Here is a 23,237-nt window from a genome sequence, read left to right as displayed (position 1 = left end):
TTCGAGGCCCGATGAGATGTATGTTGGCCTAATATGACGAGGCCTATGTGACATAAATGAGGCCTATCATGATTGTACTTGAGGTCATGGGCCCACTATATGTTTGGCCCTATGTAGGCCACTTCTTGGGAGCAATGTTGGTTAGATGTCCACATTGATGGGCAATGATGGTTGGATGTCCACATTGTGACCTTCCCTTAGGCCTTGTTAGGCTCATTCTCATCATTCTCTTAGTGGGTTAACCCAAATAAGTAGGCTCCATTCACCGTAGATAGATGACTCCGTGCTATCGGATTCGATATAACTACGGCCGTGGGCTGATCTTTATATTATGGTTGATCGGTTATTCACTTATGGACCCCGCCTTATATTATGATTATCGGTGCCGATTGCCGATTCTGACTATCGATCGATTCCGATTGTCATTGCCGATTTAGATTGACTAACCGATTTGCCGATTCTGATTATCGATCGATTCCAATTGTCATGTCCGATTTGCCGATTTCGATTGTCTTGACCGATTACCGATTAGCGATCGAGGCCGTTTATCATGACCGATTGCCGATTCCGATTGAAGTGACCGATTTGCCGATTCCGATTATTGACTAATTCCGATTGTCGTGACCGATTGCCAATTAGAGATCAAGGCTGTTTATTATGACCGATTGCCGATTCCGATTGACATGACCGATTTGCCGATTCCGACTATCGATCGATTCCGATTGACATGACCGATTTGCCGATTCTGATTGTTGTGGCCGATTGCTGATTCCGATTGACTTGGCCGGTTTGCTGATTCCGATTGTCGAGGCCAATTTCGATTGCCAAGGCCGATTGTCGTGACCTATAAATGTACGCGCAACCCGTAGTTGAGGCCCATTGTGACACGTATTAGGCCCATGATGCATGACCCATTTGATGTATTCAAGACCCATGTGTAGGGCCCACATGTCATGTATTTGAGGCCCATGGGCAAGGCCAATTGTAATGTATTCATAGCCCATGGGTAAGGCTCATTATGATGTATTCATGGCCAATGGGCAAAGCCCATTGTGATATGTATTAGGCCCATGAGTAGGGTCCACCTGTTATGTATATATGGCCCTTGAGTAAGGCCCATTGTGTTGTATATTAGGCCTTTGTGTGAGGTCGTGGGCCCATTATATGTTTGGCTCTATGTGGCCACTCTTTGGGGGCAATGTTAGTTAAATGTCCACATTATCGAGGCCGATTGTTGATGCCAGTTATTGATAACGATTATGAGTATGAGGCAGTATAGCATCATAATACATGCCCATATGCATCATCTACATGTTTGATATAAGATGTGATTGACCATTGCATATGCTATAGGACAGGTTGTTCATAGGGCTCCCTGATAGGCGGAGTTGCCCCACATGAGAGCATGACATCATAGGATTGATGCATGATTGGACTGTGTGACTCATACATCTCTCAGTTGTGTGACATGACCACCATACGCCTTAGCGACATCAGGGCTGTAGCCTCCACAGGAATTTCGTGGATGGCTAGATGAGACACCGAAAATCTGTTCTATATGGGGTGTTATAGATATCCTTAGGTGAAACTCCCAGAACCTTCTTAGTTCCAAAGGTTGCTCCAAAGTCTAGACCGAGTGGATGCATGAGCGCATGAGGGTCATATACCTTTAGGCCGCATCTCCCATTGTGTCGCGGTCGGTTGGAAGGGGACACGGCCTTACCTGCCCGAGAAGAGGGGGCAATGCTAGGCTGAGTCTGACCAGCTCGAGGAATGGGTTCGCTATCGACGAGCCAGACCCGATATTGACAGGTGGATAGTGAGGTCTCTTCCACTTACCTTGTTACGCGCGATAGGGCGGCAATCTGGTTTGGAGTGTAATAGACCCCGGTGATTTTCTAGAGAAGAACCGTACTGATATGTGGACTTATTGAGTAGGAGTTGCATACTCATGCATTTGTTTCATTTACTATCCACTCGGGCTGGTGGTGCGCAACTAATTGTTGTGTACCTTCATATGACCAGGATTTTGGTTGGGCACGTGACTAACCTGAGATCAGGAGTTTACCACATTGAGTCTAATTATCTAAATTTAGGTATGGGACTGCTTTGGATAGAAGTTCCTTATGATGGACCCCGTAGCCTGCGATACTACGTACTATCATCCCGACTTCACTCCAACTTGGTCATTTCATTCGCACTGCATATTATATTGCATCTGCAGTACTTAGCATTTTGGGTTGCCATGTTTCTGCATTGATATGGCCGTTAGTACTCATGTCTTGCATCGCATAGCTTTATTACGGCTGATGACACTCATAGACTTATCAGTATATTTCCACTTATTTCGATATTGTATGATTTATGGCATTGTATCCTCAGCATCTAATATTTGGCTCGCTTTGACTCCTCATTTGCATAACTGACTTGCATTGTGTACCCTGATATTATATGACTCTTGGACTTATCAGTACTTCCGCTTACTTTGATTACTTTGATATTGCATACTTAACGCTTACCTTGTGCACACACTTTCACCACTCACTAAGCTTTCTATAAGCTTATGCACGATAAATGCGTGCAGGTGGCATTAGGTTACAACAGTATTGAGCTTGGAGCGTGCAACGGACTTGTGGAGTTTTGATTTTTTACATATGTATTTCCCTTTCAGCACTGTATTCAACTGTTTATATTAGTGGATATGTGATGATGATGTCGCCTTTGTGATTTAGGTAAACTTGTGGTTATGCATATTACGAGTTAAATGTACATTAGAAAATCCTCCTTGTAAGATCCCATGATCGGAATCTGGCGTATGGACACTGGGAGCTGAGAATGGGGTATTACGGAGGCTGTCGGCACCAGATTCAGCGATCGAAAATTTTGTGAGCTCAGTTTTCAAGTTTGGGGCGTGACATATACTCTCCGCATTACACGTGGCGTGTAGTGACAGAGGGAATGAGACGGTAGCGACACCATTTGATTTTTCGAAAGTAGAAAATCTGATACGTTGCCAACTCAATAATGCATGACCACATTTTTAGCCATTCCTTGTCGAATGAACAAAAATGTGAGGGGATGGTGTTTGTACTAAAGTCCAAGGGAATCATATAAATGACATTGGTGTTGCCACATGGCATAAAAGATATTCGAGATACATGTGGCAGGGATTTGGGTATTAGCTCATCTTTAGATATTTTTAGTATTTTAGTTCTCCTGGATAGAGATGACCGATTACTCCAACCACGTAAGCCTTAAAGCACACTTTCATAAATGAAATCATGATTAATAAAGTGAAACTGCTCTTTTCCTAGCTGGTTGCATATGATGGAGCCACGTAGATGGACAATTATTCTCTCATCTTTATTCCCGAAGTCTATAAATACCAGAAGCAAATTCAAGAAGAGGAGTCTCTCCCAACCTAATAACAAACACAAATATTAATCCAGTGCAACACTATGTATCTAGGTTTAGTCTCCCCCGCTTAGCAGCTACGAGCCCTTAGCGTAGATTTAGATTCAGTCTGTCCTTGTGTACACGCCGGATTGACTTAGGTCTTAAGTCAGTAGTTGTAATTATCTAAAGTGTAATATATTATGCTATTTGCGGGCGTTGAGAAGCGATTCTCAACTCTCCTATTGGTGTGTATGATTTTCTATGTGCAAGTCACATTCCTTGTTGTTTAACTTCAAGTATTACTTATGTTTAAATCCATGTTAAGTTGATATTATCCAAATGCTCATATGCTACATGGTTTGAATTGTTGTTCCATTACTATTCTAAATTGTTGATATGAATATTTGTTGTAATGGAATGTGTTTGGGACTATGGAATAGTCCAGGAAATCGGTAATCGGCCTTGAGTTCGTGGCTGAGGTTGCTTTCGCCACAAAGGACGTGATTTGACGAACCCGAGTCGTATTAGAGTTGTCGGCAGTGGTTTGGCCACACGGAGTGTTTGCGCACTCTATGTCGTTCAACCCAACGTGCGCTCGTGCTAGTCGAGTTCGTCAAGTAACCCGATTGTCCGATGTATGTTCACCATGTATGGACGCTATTGCTTGAATCTAAGGTACCAAACTTACCAGTGCAAATCCTGTTAACCATTGTACCTTGATCCGCTAAGACTCATGAGCCGGACATGGTGGTATGGGACACCGTGGTCGAGCTGTCGGCCTACGCTGGGGTGACGAGCCTCCCCGTAGTGACCAGTGAGCAACCAAACTCGTGAGCCGATTATGGTGGTATGGGACACTATATTCGTGCTGTCGGCCTACATTGATTGGTGACGAGCCCTTTGTAGTGACCTCGAGCATACCTGGATACCGCATTGAGGTGACGAGCCTTATTGTAGTAACGAAGGTATGATAGGCGTGCATTGATTGGTGACGAGCCCTTTGCAGCGACCTAAAACCATATGATCATATGAGATGATCTAGGACTGACGACCCTAGAATGGATCACTGTTTGGAAATTGATATGAGGAAGGTACCTTAGCTTCCCAATCCTGCTGTATGAAAAGGACTAATAACAACTTGGTAATCATGTTCATGCACCGCATTGCATGTGCCTGGAAGAGGTGGAGCACTTGAGGTGATGTCATGCGTAACGTAAGATGAAGACGCTGAGGGTGTACCGGCGAGGGCACGCATCATTCTACATACATCCTTGCACTAACAAGAGTAATTAGGACATGTTTGATTGTTCTGCTTTATCATTACTGCTTGATTGAATTGATAACATGTTAACCTTTGCTTTATTGTTCCACTGAGTTGATCACTCACTCCCACGTTCTGGGACGGTGTTTAAACACAAACCAGACTCTGTTGTAGGTTCAGATGATGGCGTAGCCTGCTAGGTGGAGCTGGACTTTGAGGATGATGAGGCTGCATTTTCTTTCATGCAGTTTTCAGGCAGGTTCTTGTGAGTCATGTCCTGATGCGTGGGATTCTGGGATTTCTTTTTGAGAATAGATGATGTCATTTAATGCTTGTAATTTTGATAGTAACACTTGTAAGTATGACTTGGTATGTATATGTACTTCAGGGATTTGCACATGTACACTCATGTTTCTTTAAGTCTTCCGCTTGCGTCTATCACTTATCCCTGAATTATGTTTGCAGTTTGGCTTAATCTATTCCATATTTTTATGCACTCATATAGACAACATACATCCATCATTCAATATGTTGAATAAGTGATGTTTTGGAACTCGGGAACTGAGTTATGCTCGACCCCCGAATTTCAGGGCGTTACACCCACATGTCATGTATTTGAGGCCCATGGGCAAGGCCCATTGTAATGTATTCATGGCCCATGGGTAAGGCTCATTATGATGTATTCATGGCCAATGGGCAAGGCCCATTGTGATATGTATTAGGCCCATGAGCAGGGCCCACCTGTTGTGTATATGTGGCCCTTGAGTAAGGCCCATTGTGTCGTATATTAGGCCTTTGTGTAAGGCCATGGGCACATTATATGTTTGGCTCTACGTGGGCCATTCCTTGAGGCCAATGTTGGTTAAATGTCCACATTGTCGAGGCCGATTGTTGATGCCAGCTATTGATACCGATTATGAGTATGTAACAGCATAGCATCATGATATATGCCCATACACATCATCTGCATATTTGTTATGAGATGTGGTTGACCATTGCATATGCCATAGGGCGGATTATTATGGGACTCCCTGATAGGGGAGTTGCCCCACATGAGAGCATGGCATGCACAAGATTGATGCATGATTAGACTGTGTGACTCATGCATCTCGCGTTGTGTGACATGACCACCATACGCCCTAGCGACATTAGTGTAGCCTCCACGAGTATTTCGTTGATGGCCGGATGGGACACGAAATGCATCTATATGGGGTCTTATAGATATCCTTGGGTGAAAGTCTCGAGAACCCTCTTGGTTCCAGAGGTTGCTCTAACGTTTAGACCTAGTGGATGCATGAGTGCATGAGGGTCATATACTGTTAGGCCGCGTCTCTCATTGTGTCATGGTCGGTTGGAAGGGGGTATGGCCTTATCGCCCAAGAGGAGGGGGCAATGCTAGGCTGAGTCCGACCAGGTCGAGGAATGGGTCCGCTATCGATGAGCCAGGCCCGATATTGGCGGTGGATAGTGAGGTCTTTTCCACTCACCTTGTTGTGCACGATGTGGTAGCAATCTGGTTTGGCGTGTAATAGACCCCGGTGATTTTTCGAGAGAGCAACGTATCGATATGTGGACTTATTGAGTAGGAGTTGTATACTCATGCATTTATTTCATTCACTATCCACTCGGGCTAGTGGTGTACAACTAATTATTTTGTACCTTCGCATGGCCAGGATTTCGGTTGGGCGTGCGACTAACCTCAGGAGTTTACCACATTGAGTCTGACGATCCAAATTTAGGTATGGGACTGGTTTGGATAGAAGTCCCTTGTGATAGACCCCATAGCCTATAACACTACGTACTATCATCCCGACTTCACTCTAACTTGGTCATTTCATTCGCACCGCATATTACATTGCATCTGCAATACTTAGCATTTTGGGTTGCCATGTTTCTGCATTGATATGGCCGTTCGTACTCATGTCTTGCATCGCATGACCTTGGTACGGCTGATGACACTCATAGACTTGTCAGTACATTTTCGCTCATTTCGATATTGTATGATTTATGACATTGTATCCTCGGCATCTAATATTTGTCTTGCTTTAACTCATCATTTGCATAATTGATTTGCGTTGTGTACCCTGATATTGTATGACTCATGGACTTGACAGTACTTCCGCTTACTCTGATATTGCTTACTTGGCACTTACCTTGTGCACACACTTTCACCACTCACTAAGCTTTCTATAAGCTTATGCACGATAGATGCATGCAGGTGGCGTCAGGTTGAAATAATATTGAGCTTGGAGCGTGCAGCGGACTTATGGAGCTTTGATTTTTGACATATGTATTTTTCTTTCGGCACTGTATTCAACTGTTTATATTAGTGGATATGTGATGATGATGTTGCCTTTGTGACATGGGTAAACTTGTGGTTATGCTTCTTATGAGACAAATGTACATTGAAAAATCCTCCCTGTAGGATCCCACTATTGGAATCTGGCATATGAACGCTGGGAGCCGAGAATAGGGTACTATGGAGGCTGTCGGCACCGGATTCGCCAATCGGGAATTTTATGAGCTCAGTTTTCAAGTTTGGGGCGTGACATATACTCTCCGCATTACACGTGGCGTGTAGTGACAGAGGGAATGAGACGGTAGCGACACCATTTGATTTTTCGAAAGTAGAAAATCTGATACGTTGCCAACTCAATAATGCATGACCACATTTTTAGCCATTCCTTGTCGAATGAACAAAAATGTGAGGGGATGGTGTTTGTACTAAAGTCCAAGGGAATCATATAAATGACATTGGTGTTGCCACATGGCATAAAAGATATTCGAGATACATGTGGCAGGGATTTGGGTATTAGCTCATCTTTAGATATTTTTAGTATTTTAGTTCTCCTGGATAGAGATGACCGATTGCTCCAACCACGTAAGCCTTAAAGCACACTTTCATAAATGAAATCATGATTAATAAAGTGAAACTGCTCTTTTCCTAGCTGGTTGCATATGATGGAGCCACGTAGATGGACAATTATTCTCTCATCTTTATTCCCGAAGTCTATAAATACCAGAAGCAAATTCAAGAAGAGGAGTCTCTCCCAACCTAATAACAAACACAAATATTAATCCAGTGCAACACTATGTATCTAGGTTTAGTCTCCCCCGCTTAGCAGCTACGAGCCCTTAGCGTAGATTTAGATTCAGTCTGTCCTTGTGTACACGCCGGATTGACTTAGGTCTTAAGTCAGTAGTTGTAATTCCCTTTTATTTGTGCATGCATGCTGGATTAAAGGAAGACGGTAGCTTAGGAATCCATTCGCCTACACTCATGCACTGGGCCAACCATAGTTGTAATTCTCAACATTGTTTCTGCTTCCTCACCAGCACATTGCTCTTAGAAGCATAGCCTGGTAGGTTGTCCTATTATAGTGGTAATTCATACGAATCTTCTCACTACATCCGTCTCTTCTCTCTTTTCATTTCAACCATATAATTGTTGCACCTTTGAGAGTCCTTGGATTTCAAAGGTAAAAAAGAGCTCATTTGGAGAAAGAGCCCCAACCTCTTGAATAATGAGCTCATGATAGTTGGTTGAATAAACGAACAGTCGAGCCATGACCAAACCTCTCTCTATCTTGACGCCATGGGTTGATGGTCACGGTTTGAATCGGACACAATCAATTCTGGCATGCCCGCAACCCTCGCACGTGTTCTGCGTGGCTGAATTCGAGATCTAACACCCACCTTTAGCTTCCCAAATCAATGGTCATATTCATTTTCTTGATGTGACTCTTTAAAATAGGCGGAAAGGAGCTATTTTTGATTATGTGAAAATGCAAAAATAAAATGATATTGAGTATTCTTGATGAGTCTATTTTACTTTGTTGTGATCTATTGAGTTGCTCCAATGGGCCCACATGTTGGGATGGTTGTAGAAACTTGAATAGTCATGTAACTCTTTGATGGATGGGTCCTACTGTCTGTTTAAACATGAATGAGCTGGCAACACTCTCATGCCTTTCATTTACATGGAATACAATTTACATGTGATACTTTCAAGTACGTAGACTTGAAGAGAAGGGTAGCTCTTTTTAACCCTTCGATGGGTCAAGTTACGATACTTTATTTAAGGTCTATTTGGATGCACTTCTGCAAAAGGAGATTTCTAGAAAGGAGGTTTTCATGCCTACTTTTTTGGTTGGCTCAATGAGCTAGCTTTTTAACACCTATTGCCCCAAAGAGAGACGGGGTTCGTGAAAGTGCATCTAAATGCACACTGTAAATATAAGTTCATAAACCATTTTAGGGTCAAATACATCTTTGGGAGTGCATTGAAACAACCCTTTATAATCTTAGGACTCGGGGTTTTTTTTTTTTTAGCTTGTTAGTACACCCACGGCCAGTTCACACTTCACTGTTAGCCACCCCCACAAGGGAATCGATACCAAAACCTCAGTGTTGAAATGAAGTATCTTTCACTCAGTCTACCACTTGAGCTATGGATCTGATTGTGGGCTCGTTTGGCATCTATACCCTAATCCAACAAGAACTTATCAAATGAGAGCTAAGAGCTACTCCAATAAGCTCTTTTTGTTCTCACTCTTGTTTTGCAATAAGATTGTTTCAAATACAAGTTTTTTTTAGGATAGTTGATATCATTGTTAAAAATAACAACACTTCCATTATAAGTGCTATCCAAACTTTTATTTTGGTGGATCTCACCATAAATAAATTGTGCCCCAACTAGCAAAATAATGAATGGCCATGATCTTTTTGTTTTAAGACATTTGGGCCATCCATCGGGTCAAACATTGGTTGTGAATTATCCATCATATGGAGCCCACCTTTGATGTGGACTATATTGTGTGCACCAAACCTTTAAAGTGGAGCCATCCATCATGTGAGGCCCATATTGGATGCAGAACATTCATCATTAGGAGCTGACCTTTGAGATTTGACCAAATAATACACTATGAAATGAAATTCCTAAGGTGCTTTTTAAAGGGAGAAATTATCAAAGTGGCCTCATTTTTTATTCTTAAAGTGTTAAAGTCCATTTGTTATGATATCTAACCTGTCCAATATATGCAACCATCTGATCATCAAATGAACAAAGAATCTAGCAGATCTGATCATAGGTAGGCTACAACATAAGAAAACATATACAGTACTTGAAAACATCCAAATTTTGTTTAGTTATTGATAAAATCTGATTTTTTGCAATAAAAACCTCTCTTTCAATTCCCATGATTTAATTAATTAAGGATTTTAAAAAATCATTTTTATGTTTGTCTAAAGTTCATTTTTACCTATTTCTAATCCCAGGTTCGGTCCACTTACTTCCAACTCATGTTCCCCTTAAACCCTGGCCTTGTACTTATAACTGTCATAGACATGGTCACCAAAGGTCATCCGTCCACTGCGATTCTCATCTAATAATGATTTTGGTCATTAAAATGTAACTCCTTATCAACAGCTAGTCTCCTTGAAATGATTTTGCTAGTAAATAACTTATTAGTTGTAAGCCAGTTACAGGTGAAGTACGAGTCGCACCGGCTAGCTGGTGGCATTAAACCATCCAATCCTTTTTAGCAAGGGTTGCTTACTTGATGATCGGACTAGGCCATTCATCATAAGCCTAATCTTCGCTCGGCTTGGACTTAAGATCCAAGGTTCCGGCTTACACCTACCCCTCTAGCCAAGCTTAGGGGCCCAAGCTGTCACCATACATCGCTGGCCCCTACTAGACACATTTGACAATTGGGGCTGGTTTTGAGGCAGACCCAAAGAAGAGCCCCAGTTACAAATAAATCCAACTCGTATGCACACCTCCTTAAGGGACACATTGCGTTATGAGTATTGAGTAACTTAGTATGCTATAGGGTACTGAGTAAACTTTGTCAGGCTCACCTTGATGTCTTATTTACAATATCTATCCATTTTTTCTAACTCATTTAAAAAAATGAGTCTAAAATTGAAGTGCATCCAAAACTTAAGCAGACTGACACTACAAGAAATAGTGAGAATTGAACACTTATTATTGGGAACTTGTAAAATTATAGTAGTTTTGGATTAAACTAATATTTATATTTTCCCTTCATTCATGTGAACGTAACCTTCTGAAAAAGTTAAATAAATAAGCTGGTAAAACAAATAGTAGGTAAGACATATTTCACTAATGGTCCCCACATACTTTACTCAGTACACAATCCGCATCCCTACTCAAGTAGTGCAAGGTGGGAGTGGTTTAGGTGTTAGCCGGGATGTGCCGGCCGGCATATCATCAGTGTGTTGATGCCTTCGAACTGAAGGGTCGATTATATACTCCGTAGTAGTCGTATATACACGATTGTCTATTTGCTTCTCCAATGCATTTTTAGAACGTGGTATGAAAAATTAAGAAGATGCGGATCATGTCATAGGAAAGAGTACGGATCCTCTATTATCAGGTCAACAGAGAAATCCTGATACCCTAATTCTCATTGGTCCACGTCACTACTCACTAAAAAAATAAAAATAATAAAAAACGGCTTCGGACGCCAAACCATTAGGGTAATAGGAATTCTCTGTTGACCTGATAACAGAGGATCCCGACTCCATAGGAAATAGTGCTGATTGGGTCTCTCATTATTAAAATCTAAAGGCCAATCATAAGGTTCCTGTAATTTTTATTTTCCATCCAATCTCTTGATAATGTCAAGAAGACATGAATAAAGAGAAAAATACAAATATTGGCTCCAAAGAAAATTTTTATTTCCATTTATCACTTTTTCTAGTAGCGTAGTCAATTTGAGATTTGTACTTTTCTAAGATTTGGATCGCGATCTTAAATAAAAACACAGGAAAGGGGTGGATTTAAAAAAATTACATCAAGATGGCCACCTGTGAAAGCGGATGCCATCCCTAACCGTTTCCGCAACCCAAATGAAACGGCGCCACGGCAAAGGGTAACACCTAGTGATGCCTACTCGGCTCCCGTGCATGGAGGCCTTGCCTTAAGCCGAGTAAAGAAGCGCATCATCCGTTCTGTCTCTGGCAATAAAAGAAAGAAAGTAACAGAGCAGTGAAAGCAGTAGCAATGGCATTACGCTCCGTCTTCGACGTCGGAGCCATCACAACCGAGTTTGAAGATGCTGGAATCAGCACCCGTTTCATCTCCTCCATCTGGAAGTAGGAAAACCTCTCTCTCTCTCTCTCTCTCTCTCTCTCTCTCTCTCTCTCCGCGTTTCAAAACCCTTGACCGTTGAAATTGGGTTTTTCTCTTTTCTCATTTAGGCACCTTCTTCAGAACCCTAATTCCGCGGCGCACGATGTCCCTTCTCTCCCATCCGCTGCATACCCTCTACTTCGTTCCAAGTTCAAAACTACAACCTCAGCTCTCGCTTCTGTCGTCGAATCCAAAGACAAGGTCACCACCAAGCTCCTCATCAAATTGCAGGTATTCCCTCTCATTTATCCTCGCCTGATTCGATTCTCTTCATTTTCTGAAAATCATGCCATTTCTTTATTTTTCCCTGTTTTTGATGTTTTCATGGAGTTCTGCCTAGCCTGCTCGTGTCTTCCTGGAGCGCGTGAGGGATATCCTGATGGAGCATCAGGTGGGCCCCGACATGTGAATGGCCTGACTTAAAAATTGGTCGGTCGATTGATCAGGTGGGCCACACTTCTGTGGAAATGATGGTTGGTTGAAAAGCTGTTGCCGGTGACCTGCATTCGATGTCCACATGTGGTCTGCCTGATGAGCGGATTGGCATGGGGCCAGGTGATCTTCATTGTATTGGCCACCTGATACATGACTTGACCATCCAAGGTTGGCAGGTGTGGTCATGTGTCATGATGCGTGTGGGTGTGGGCTTAGCAGACCTCACATTTGATTTTTTCTTTTTCTTCCATGGTCCAGTTATAATTAGGGTTTTACATGATTATTTCTACATGGTTTTTGTTGTATAAATCTTCATATTCTGAGATTATTGGATTTTTTCTATCATGTGATAGACTTAAGTTGTGAGAAGTCATCGGCGTAAACTTGGCATACATGCTTTCCAACCTGGACCATCACAAATGAAAATGGTTGGTTTACTTGTGGATGGAGCTTGCCTCAAGATCACAATGATCAGATGATCCTGTCTGTTGAAATGGTGGTTGACAGAAATGGGCGTTCTGTGGTCCATGTTCAATGAGTCAAATCAGACAGTTAAAGATGATCTGATTAACATGATATTGTTCTATATTCCAGCCACATTGGGGCCTACAACTTGGATGGTCTAAGTTGGCATGCATGGATGCCATCTTAAAGATGGATTATGTCACAACTTAGTAGTTCGTGGCCAGTGCACATCAAAGTCTAACCCATCTTATTATTTATTTATTATTATTTTTAAATCTGTTAGATGTAGAGGTGTACACGAGTCGAACCGAGTCAAGCTGGGCACAGCTCGACTCGGCTCCGCCACTTGCTGACCCCAGCTTGAACTCAGCTCGGCTCGGTCCTCGAGCCTGACTGGCCAGCTTGGCTCGGTTCGGTCAGCAGCTTGGGCCAGTTCGAGTTGAGTTCGCTTGTGCAACATTTTCACAAACACATGGACCGCACCTTCAAAATCTCACTGTATGTAAAACAACAACAGTGGTTTTATAGGTATTTCATCAAACACCTTCTAAGCAACATAAAAATCAAGAAAAAAAAAGGCTATTTATTTCATATACATACCTTCCTTGCCACCAGCCACACTTTGTTAAGTCATTTCATCAAACACTTGGTGAGCAACATCAATATCAAAGTAACCGAGTCACCAAACTGGTTCGATCCGAGTTTGATTCGAGTTGGGTTCGATCCTAGTCGAGTTGAGCTCAGGCAAGCTTGAACTTGATTTGAAATTTTTTCGAGCTCAAAAAACCAGCTCGACTCGGCTCGAACTCAGTTTCGAACCGAGTTGAATCGAGCTTTTTCGAGTTGAATCAAGCGAGCTAACTCGGTTCGTGTACAGCCCTAGTTAGATGCGTCATTGTTATGGGCATGAGAATCCTTCAACGAATACATCTCAATTATAGTTTAGCATATGGAGAAAGAAATTATATCTCAAGCTAAATGTAATGCGAAATGATTGATAATTGTGAATGTGATTGATTTTAGTGGGGAATATGTGAACAAGTTCTTATCTAAGAGTTGATGAAGTAAATGCAAGTGTTTAAGCTATGGGTGCATGTGTATCTTGGAAAATCGTTTTTGTGCTCCTCCTGAAAGACAATAAGTTCTGAGTTTGTTAACTCTAAATATGTCGCAAACCGCTTGTTGGTTTTGCTCTTTTGGTACTATGTTACCAAAAGCAGAAAAAAGAGAGAGTTTTGCAACCACAGTTCTCCAGGCAATTTGCCTATGTGAAAATGTTGGTGACAGGACCTTGATCTATTGCCTAGGCTGTAATGTCCTTGGCTTTATAGACAGAGGCTGTTCCCAAGGTTCTAGACATGGGTGCCTAGGCATCAGTTAAGGCCTAGGGAGTTACCGTTGATTCCAAACTTATGCAGCCCAAATCAAAGTTACTGAAGATCTGATTACACAGACTGGAACTCCAAGACTGCTTTCGGGATCTGAAAGAAGGTCATATTAGAATAGAGCTGTGAAATTGCACACCAAAGAAAAGAATAGAAGATGCCAAAGTTGTGGAATGAATCCCAACAACCCACTAGCCAAGATAGAGCATTCACTTAACCCCTATCTCTTCTACTGTAAAATAATGAAGATACCCATCAAAACTGGTTTTTCTTTTTTTTAATTTTCGATGGGCAATGAAGACTTCGTTCAAACCAGAAAACAGGATATACACGCCCACCAAAGTGGCCTAGCATGAGTAGAGGGGTTACATGCCCAAGAGACCTTGTATAGGCTCGATAAACAAAGAAAACCCTAATGCAATTTGAATTGACTAAAATGCCTTTACTGTTGGTGCCCTTCATAACAGTCTATAAGATGGGGTGGTTTAGTCATTCCTCCTTTATTTAAAAAGCATCAGAACTCAATTATTCAAACTGTTCAAAATAAAGAAAGAACTCAATTATTCAATTACTGTCCTAACTTCTAATCCCCATGTTTGTGATCATGTGGGGCTACATGCATGATCACGTGGGACCTCGCCTCACATATGAAATTGAAAAGATGCTTGCATCACAAACCTAGGACTTCATTTTTTGAAAGGCGAAAAAAGTTTTATCTAAGAACAGAAGAAGAAGACTACAATATATATATTGAGGAATCGATAGAGACTCTCTTGTCCCTCCCTCTTCAGCGAGTCCATCTGCCACCCTGTTGGCATCCCTTAGAACCAAGGTGCACCTGGTTCCCAAAGATGCTAATCTCTAGAATGTAAGAACTAAGAAGTGAGCCTCCAAGGCCCCTACCTATTGTCTAAAAACCATTGGATGGTGTGCTATAAGTCTCCTTCATTAATCAACTTCTTGATATCAGAACCTTGCTCTGGTTTGCTGATTCCAAGCCCTTAAAGAGCAATACTGGAAGCCTCACAATGGACAGACGAATACGCTTGGCCGCCAAAGAGAAGAGAAGAGAAGTGGAGAAAGCAAGTCTCCTTGCTCGAGGCTTCTATAGCTTGAAAAATATAACTGGATGAGGAGCTTTTCACAAGAATGGAGAAAGACACCAAGGTGACACACTCCAATGTCCATTGGGTTCACTTCTATTCAATGCCCATTCTACTGGGTCAATACGACAAAAAATCCAATCAATGTGTGATCGTAGGCTATCTCCATTTCCCTCTTGCACAGAATGTTGGCCTGAATCCAAACATAGCAGTAGCTATATCACTGCTTGATGTTCCGTTTATGATATTATGTATAAGGTTGTGAATCTCTTTTGACCCTTAGAAATTTATCTTAAACTTTCAAGCAGCGTTCGAAGTATCGATATCACTACAAGTTTCACTGGCCAGGGATACAGAAACAATATCGATATTGCCGATAATATTGTTGATAACTAGAAATGCAGGAAAACATGGGGAAAATGGTAGAATTTTTAGTGAAAGTTTAGGAGATGCTAAAATACACATATTTGCATATTTAAGAATAAATTTTTTGCAAAAAGAATAAATATACAATAAGCTTCCATTTAATGGGGGCTTAAAAGCATGTGTCATCATAAGAAACATTCTAACCATCCCATCATTCCCATCTAACCATCCAATCATCCTTGCAACCTTCCATCCAAACATCCATCGATATTGCAGAATATCGATAACTCAAGATATTTTGCCAAGAAATCATTTACAATTGGAAATGAAACGAAAGATTGTGGTCTTGATATCACGCATGTTGCGATAATGATAATATTGAGATGTTATCAATATTAGCAACGACCAGTGTTTTAAATATCGACGATATCAGCCGATATATCCCACGATATATCTTGTATCCCACATGTGCGATGCTAAACGCACAAATAGTGTCGATATATCCCACTTATTCGATCCATTGAACATTTTCAATTTGTGATCCGTGTTTTTGCTATAAATCACGTTAAACTAGTGTCAAATGGTTACAAATCTATGATTCTTTATGTTTTCCATGAAAAATCATTGGAACTTTGATTTCAAGATTTGGGGGAGATGGTTTGAGTTGCGGAAAATTGAGAAAAATCTAAATTCCTCAATTTCTCCCAAATCAGTTGCAATCTTTGTATCCAAACACAAAATTAAACATGTACGTAACCTCATCTAGTGATTCTTCTTTTGCTTTTGAATGTATTGCTTGAGTTTCCATACATGGCTTCTTACGTTTATAAATTATATGAATAGACTTTGAATATACTTGCATAAGTTTAGTTGGAAAGCGCATATATTAGGGCCCCATACAAAGGAAACCCCTATTATGTGCACTTTTTTTTTTTGGTAATGTTTTGATTTCTATGTGTGTATTTGACGCAGGACAATTAACCACCTGCTCTAACTGTTAGATTATGACGAATTAATCCCTTTATCTCATAGCCCAAGCCTTACATCTCATGGGTTTAGGACCTCGGACGAACCCCCTTCGTGGGCCCCAAATCACATGGGCCGCCCTCCCCGAGTGTGTCCCCGCATCCCACAGGCTACCTCACTCGAGCCCGGTGTGAAATGCACATTAATCACCCCTAGTGAGGAGTCTCGAACACGAGACCTCTTCCGTGGGCCCCAAATCACATGGATCACTCACCCCGAGTGTGCCCCTGCATCCCACAGGCGACCCCACTCGAGCCCAGTGTGAAAATGCCCTTGCATTAGTATTGATGTCTTTTTCAATTATCCCTAAAGTTTCAATAAAAAATTCGACTAATTTTCCAATGTTCCCATGTTTCCCAACATCAATGATAAATTACGCGATACAACCGATATATCCCATGTGATAACTGATATGTATCCATATCCCAAGGGTGCGATACATTACACGATAACGATATTTAAAACATTAGCAACGGCAAATTGAAAATTGCATACAACAACGTGCTCATAAAAAATTTGAAATATAATTTTTTAAATAGACAAACTTTTCATGATATCTCTACATTGATGATATTATTGAAATATTGCTGATACACTTGTGGTACAAGCGTCATGTAGGATATACACAGTAAAAAATATTAGCGATAGATTGATGATATTGATGCATTGGCAATACAAGCGACACCTGTAATTTACATAATTGAAAATATTGGGCAATATCGATACGTTGGCGATACTTAGCAATACATTGTTGATGCCTGAAATTTCTAATACTACCGGTGTTATCGGTATTGCTACCATTGTTATCAGTATCACTACCAGTGTTATCGGTATCACCAAGCTGGAGATAACAATAAGATCGGAGAAATTTCGATAATATCGGAGATATTTCAAACAATGCTTTCAAGTAAAGATTTGAAGACATTAATCCTACATTTTAGCTTCTATAATTTGGCCTATATTTTTTGAATGTCAAAGAACCAAACTGATAGATGATTTGTTGGAGAGTCATAGAACAACAGGGTTCATGGGCTGAGAGCAGTTGAAACGAGGATGTTGAGATTGAACAGTGGCAAGAGGAGGAAAGTAGAATCGTAAATTATTGAGGTAGCTTAGGAACAGCAGCAATAGGCAATAAGATGAGGAGAGTAGACTTGTCTGGCCATGTGCAACAGAGAGAGCTGCACAGTTAGAGGGAGTGATTTTTTTTTTTTTTTTTTTTTGTTTTGTTTTGTTTTTCAAGTTGAAGGCTCTAAAAGTGTGTAAGGCCCAAAAGGATGTTGGCGGAGGTATTAAGAAAAGACTTGACGACCTATTGTCTTAACCAAGGACATGGTCCTTCATAATAGAATGGTGGAAAATGATTCATGTAGCTGACCCTATTCTTTTTAGTTGGGATAAGGTTTAGATGATGATGATGAACTGCACTAGCATAAGAGTGAATTTTGAACACTCATCAAAAAATTGTATCTGCACAACTAGGGATACCTGAGAGCTATATAAACAGTATATAATACTATTGAAATACAAGATTAAAGGTAAATTAAAGTTTCTCATAATAATCATGTCTAACATAATTACAGAGCGGGCCCCTCGGAATTACATTCATTTGCCATCATTTCCCTTTTCCACATTCATTCACACTTTAACGACCTGTTATTATAACTGCAGTCAAATGAGAAGTTTCATGCTTTCCTCTTGCACCATTTCCTACATGTATAACTACGGTTTAACATGTGCTTAGATATGGCAGTTTTTCATGTCCTTGTTAGATTTACCATTTACTATTATGCAATTATATTACCTAAACACATCCTTTCTCCACAATCAATTAATTAATGCACTTGCGGGCGCAAGGTCAAGGTAGCATATTAGGCTTGTGTATGAATAGCTCAAGTGAAAGACATTTATGGCAACTGAGTTGTTTATTGTAGCTTACCAACTAAATAACACATCACTTTTTTCATTTGATACTTGCATTGTGACCCTATCGTCTTCTTCATTTCCTCCACAGTTGACCAGAAAATTGATGATTGTATGGATTTGACTTTATGTGATCTGCACAATTTTGCAATTTTCATGGATTAGACATGATGATTCTGCTGCTTGGTCTTTTCTAAATGACATTTTAATGCACGCTACTGGACCCCGACTGGGTGTATTCATTTTACAAAATTTGGAAAATTTTATCTTTTAAATGCTAATGGATGTATTAGCACTAGCATCCATTGGAAGCACTTTTTCTTTTGACTTTTGGAAATGACGGCAACAAGAGTTTTGTTTCTTATCGCTCCTTAAATACTTGGAGATTGGTTTGAATCAGTGTAAATGTTGATGTGAGGTTTGATGGCCTTTTCAGTCATGTCCCTGGAAATATCTTATCATATTTTTCTATGAACAGAATGGTTCTTTTGTGGAAGCTGTTATTATGAGATACGATACACGTTTGGGAACATATGATGGAAAACCTCGATCTGGAGGTCAACGATCAACATTATGCATATCATCCCAGGTATAATCTCTGCTGGTCACCTGGCAATCAAAGTTCTTTCAAGGATTGGAAGAATTATTTCCCTGTTGAGGATGCTTTTGTCCTTTCTGCTTATGGTTTTGAAACAATACTTGTTGTGCCTGGTAGATTCCCGCCTCTAATTTTCTTCTTATTTTAGGTGGGTTGTAAAATGGCTTGTAAATTCTGTGCTACTGGGAGCATGGGATTCAAAAGCAATCTGTCATCGGGCGAGATAGTGGAACAATTGGTCCATGCTTCCTGCTTCTCACATATTCGCAATGTTGTTTTCATGGTATGGATTCATTTTTTCAGGATCCCCAACTTTCACGAGTAAAATTCTTTAACTGTAGATACTTTCTATTGTTACTTGAATATAGGTACATTCCAGCCATGTCTGTTCGTTCAGAAATTGTCTGGATTTCAAAATGTTTACCAATAAGCATTGGTCACAACGTCGTTGACTAAGTCTTTCTTTTTGGGGTTTTACTACTGCAAAGTTTTGGGAGGTTGAAGCTCCATTCTCCCAAAACTTGTTCCATTGGACGACCCTTGTCAGGATGTATTGAGCACACGTAAATTCAGCTATTACCAAACTGTTGATTTATCTTTCATTCTTGTTACTTAGCTGTATCTATGTACTATTTATATAGTTCTCAAGTCTATTGTGTTTCTGGTTGTGCCAATACAATTTTCTATATCTAATGTGTTTGTGATTGAAAGATTTTGAAACAGTATGTATCATCATCATCATCACCATCAAAGCATTATACCAACTAAATGGGTCAGCTACAGGAATCCTATTACACCATACTGCTCTATCAAGCGCCACATCCTCAGTTAAACCATATGCCATCAAATCTTTTCTTACCACCTCCCACCCACAACCTTTTGGGCCTTCCTCTTGCCCTTTTAGAGGAGCCTTCAACTCAAACCAACTCACTGTTAACCAATGCAATTCTTGGTCTCTGTTGCACATGGGCAAACCATCTTAAGTCCACTCTCCCTCATGCGAGGTATTAAAAAATGGTTATATAACTGTCATTACGCTATTGTAATGGTGGTGACCATTACACACAAGGTATTCCAAAATAGTTACATAATAGCCGTTACATAATAGTAACGGTGGGTGATACAAGGGCCATAACAACCATTGTAGCCTGTATCGTATTGGTAATTACGGCCTGTATCGTATTGGTAATTATGGTGGTTGTTGTGGCCACTATTACTGTTATTGAATACCTTGTCCTCATGTTACTGCTTATTGGTGCTACTCTTGAGTTCCCTCGAATGCATTCATTGCTTATTCTGTCCTTCCTCGTCTTTCCACCAAGGTATTCTGTAACGGTGATGGTGACCGTAACAGTCACCATCGTTACCTTTATGGTACAGGATGTAACAACCATTACAATCTATTTTTTAATTGAAAAAAAAAACCCTGAAAAACCTATGACAGCTTCATAATGGACTATTACTGGGCTATAAAGGCCGTTACAACCTCTTTTTTAATTGGAAAAAAAACCTGAAAAACCTATGTTAGCCTCGTAATGGACCGTTATTGGGTTATGGTCTTTGCAGGGGGGCGTACCCATAATGGCTATTACGTTTGTTACAACCCTGTAATGTGTAACGGTTGTCACTATTACCTTTACGTGTAACGGCCTTTACTGCCCCATAACGGCCATTGGCACACCATCCTTGCCACTCATCCATCTCAACATCCTCATTTCAGCTATACTCATGCTATGAACATGTGTTTTTTTCCCCGAACATTTCCTCCTATGAACACGTTCCTTTACCCCAATAGTTTATCCCATAAAAGCATGGTTGCTCTTATATCCATTGTATAGAATGTCCCCTCAATTTGTATTGTATGTGGCAATCACAAAAAAACTTCAAAAGGCTTCGCCCGCTCAGAAACGTCTCTCTCAATTTCTTTGCTTCCATGAATTATCTACCCAAGGTATAAAGGATGGTCATTTTGTACTGCTTCTTGATTGGCATTCTTAGCTAATTCCTCATTTCCACTTGTATTGTTATTAAAATTGCCTTTCATGTACTTTGTTTGATTTCCAACTAATGTTGGTGAAAGGCTATGATAAATTTTCATTCCGGGAGTGAAGACGAAAAGTCAAAACTCAAACAAACAACAAGGAAATTACACAACCACCCATTCGAAAGGAATTCACATTTACAAAAAGGTCATTCGCAAAAGGCTTGACCAATGAAGCCCAAAAAATGACATTGCCTTCACCTTCCAAAGAAACTCTGCAGGACAACGGGATTAGTTCAACTCATTTTAAAACCTTAAGATTCTAGAGGATCCTCTGTAATTCTAGCTTTGAATCTACACTCTCCCTCGTCTCATCAATCAAAATTATATCATTTGCAAGCAACATACATCATGGGGCCTCTTCTTAATAATGCCTCCTTAGCCCGTCCATAACCAATGCAAAAAGACATGGGCTCAATGCCAACCCTGTTGTAGGCCTACAATAATTGGAAACTCACTTATTTCACTACTAGTAGCCCTCACATATGTTAACGCTCCCTCTTACATATCTTAATGATGTCAAATATCCTCTTGAGACTCATTTCTTTCCCAACACCCACCAAATTCTTTCTCTAAGAACTAGTCTTTTAAATAGCTTATGCTACATAGTGTAGCATAGCCTTGTGCTACGTAGCTCATGAAAATAACTTAAGTCACATGTAGCTGTCAGTACATTGTAAGTAGCATATGCTATAGGTGGGTGGCTTATGCTACAAGTTATTTTTCACTAAAATATTAAAATCATTTATTGTTTTCAATAATTTGTTACATTTTGCTTTTTTTCTTTTTCACTAAAAATTAATTAATGTTTTCACTTATTCAAGTGAAGGCGAGAGGTAACAACTCTTCCATCTCACTAACTTTTTCTCAAATCTTTCCATACCTTATCCCAAAGGTGCTTCGTTGGTTTCCTGGCATGGGGGGAGGCCCACAAAGGTAATGGGAAACTCCCCAGCCGCACATCCAAAGGAGTCGGCTAGACGCTCCACTTCATCCGCTTCCAGTCACACCTCAAACAAGTTACTTTCGGTGATATTGATCTTTAACCTGGAGGCCGCTTCGAAGTATCAAATAATAGTAGTCAGCTTATCTACCATATCAGAAGAAGTATTGAAAAAAAAGGGAGGGTATTGTCCGCGTACTGAAGGTGAGAGCTGTTTGGGAGGAAAGAAACATGAGATGCTTCACGGTAACGGTACGAACCGTTACCCGTTTCGGGGCCGAAACGGCCGATTCGATTTTTTGTACCCGTATCGGCCGATACGGGACCGATACGGGCGTAACGGGCCGTAACGGGCCCGAAACGGGCCCGAAACGGTAACTTTTTTTTTTTTTTTTAAAAGCTCTGTTTTTGCTGTTTTTTTGAAACCTCTTGCTTCCAAACTGTTTCTAACTCCTTCTACTACTAATTTCGACCAACCTTAGCTAGGTATTTGATAGAAAAACACATTATATTATAGATTTTTTTGAATCAAAGCTCGGTGGGCCATTTTTCAGAAATTCGTCAAAAATAGGTATTTATACTTTTTTTAATATATTTTGCTGTTTTAATGATGTCATATGATGTGTTAATCATAGTAGAACATGTTAATGTGCATTTTACAGATTTGGGGTGCCATTTAATAATTTTTTAATATTTTTTTCTATTTACGCATGAATTTTGGCCCCTTTTTTTAAAATTCGAAAAATCAGTTTTTAATGGTTGTTTTGCTGTTTTAATCATGCCATTTGATGTATTAATCATAGTAGAACATGTTAATGTGCATTTTACAGATTTGGGGTGCCATTTTATATTTTTTTAATATTTTTTTCTATTTACGCATTTATTTTGGCCCTTTTTTTGAAAATTCGAAAAACCATTTTTAAATGATTCTTTTGCTGTTTTAATGATGTCATATGATGTGTTAATCATAGTAGAACATGTTAATGTGCATTTTACAGATTTGGGGTTCCATTTTATATATTTTTTATATTTTTTTCTATTTACGCATTTATTTTGGCCCTTTTTTTTGAAAATTCGAAAAATCATTTTTTAATGATTCTTTTGCTGTTTTAATGATGCCATATGATGTGTTAATC

General features: G+C 40.2%; 1 protein-coding gene across 1 annotated transcript in view; it reads left to right on the top strand.

The window, feature by feature from the left end:
* The first annotated feature begins 11,562 nt into the window (after positions 1-11,562).
* LOC131218956 (uncharacterized) overlaps positions 11,563-23,237 on the top strand; it is a 35,335-nt gene continuing 23,660 nt past the window's right edge. The window contains exons 1-4 of the mRNA XM_058213875.1: positions 11,563-11,779; positions 11,885-12,047; positions 18,998-19,108; positions 19,266-19,400. Coding sequence (XP_058069858.1) covers positions 11,688-11,779; positions 11,885-12,047; positions 18,998-19,108; positions 19,266-19,400 — 501 coding nt within the window. The 5' untranslated portion in view covers positions 11,563-11,687. The remainder of the gene's footprint in view (positions 11,780-11,884; positions 12,048-18,997; positions 19,109-19,265; positions 19,401-23,237) is intronic.

Source organism: Magnolia sinica, chromosome 11, assembly GCF_029962835.1.
Source record: "Magnolia sinica isolate HGM2019 chromosome 11, MsV1, whole genome shotgun sequence".
In the NCBI taxonomy this organism is placed as follows: Eukaryota; Viridiplantae; Streptophyta; class Magnoliopsida; order Magnoliales; family Magnoliaceae; genus Magnolia; species Magnolia sinica.
Note: the sequence above shows the minus strand (reverse complement) of the source record. Positions and strands in the feature narration are given on the sequence as shown.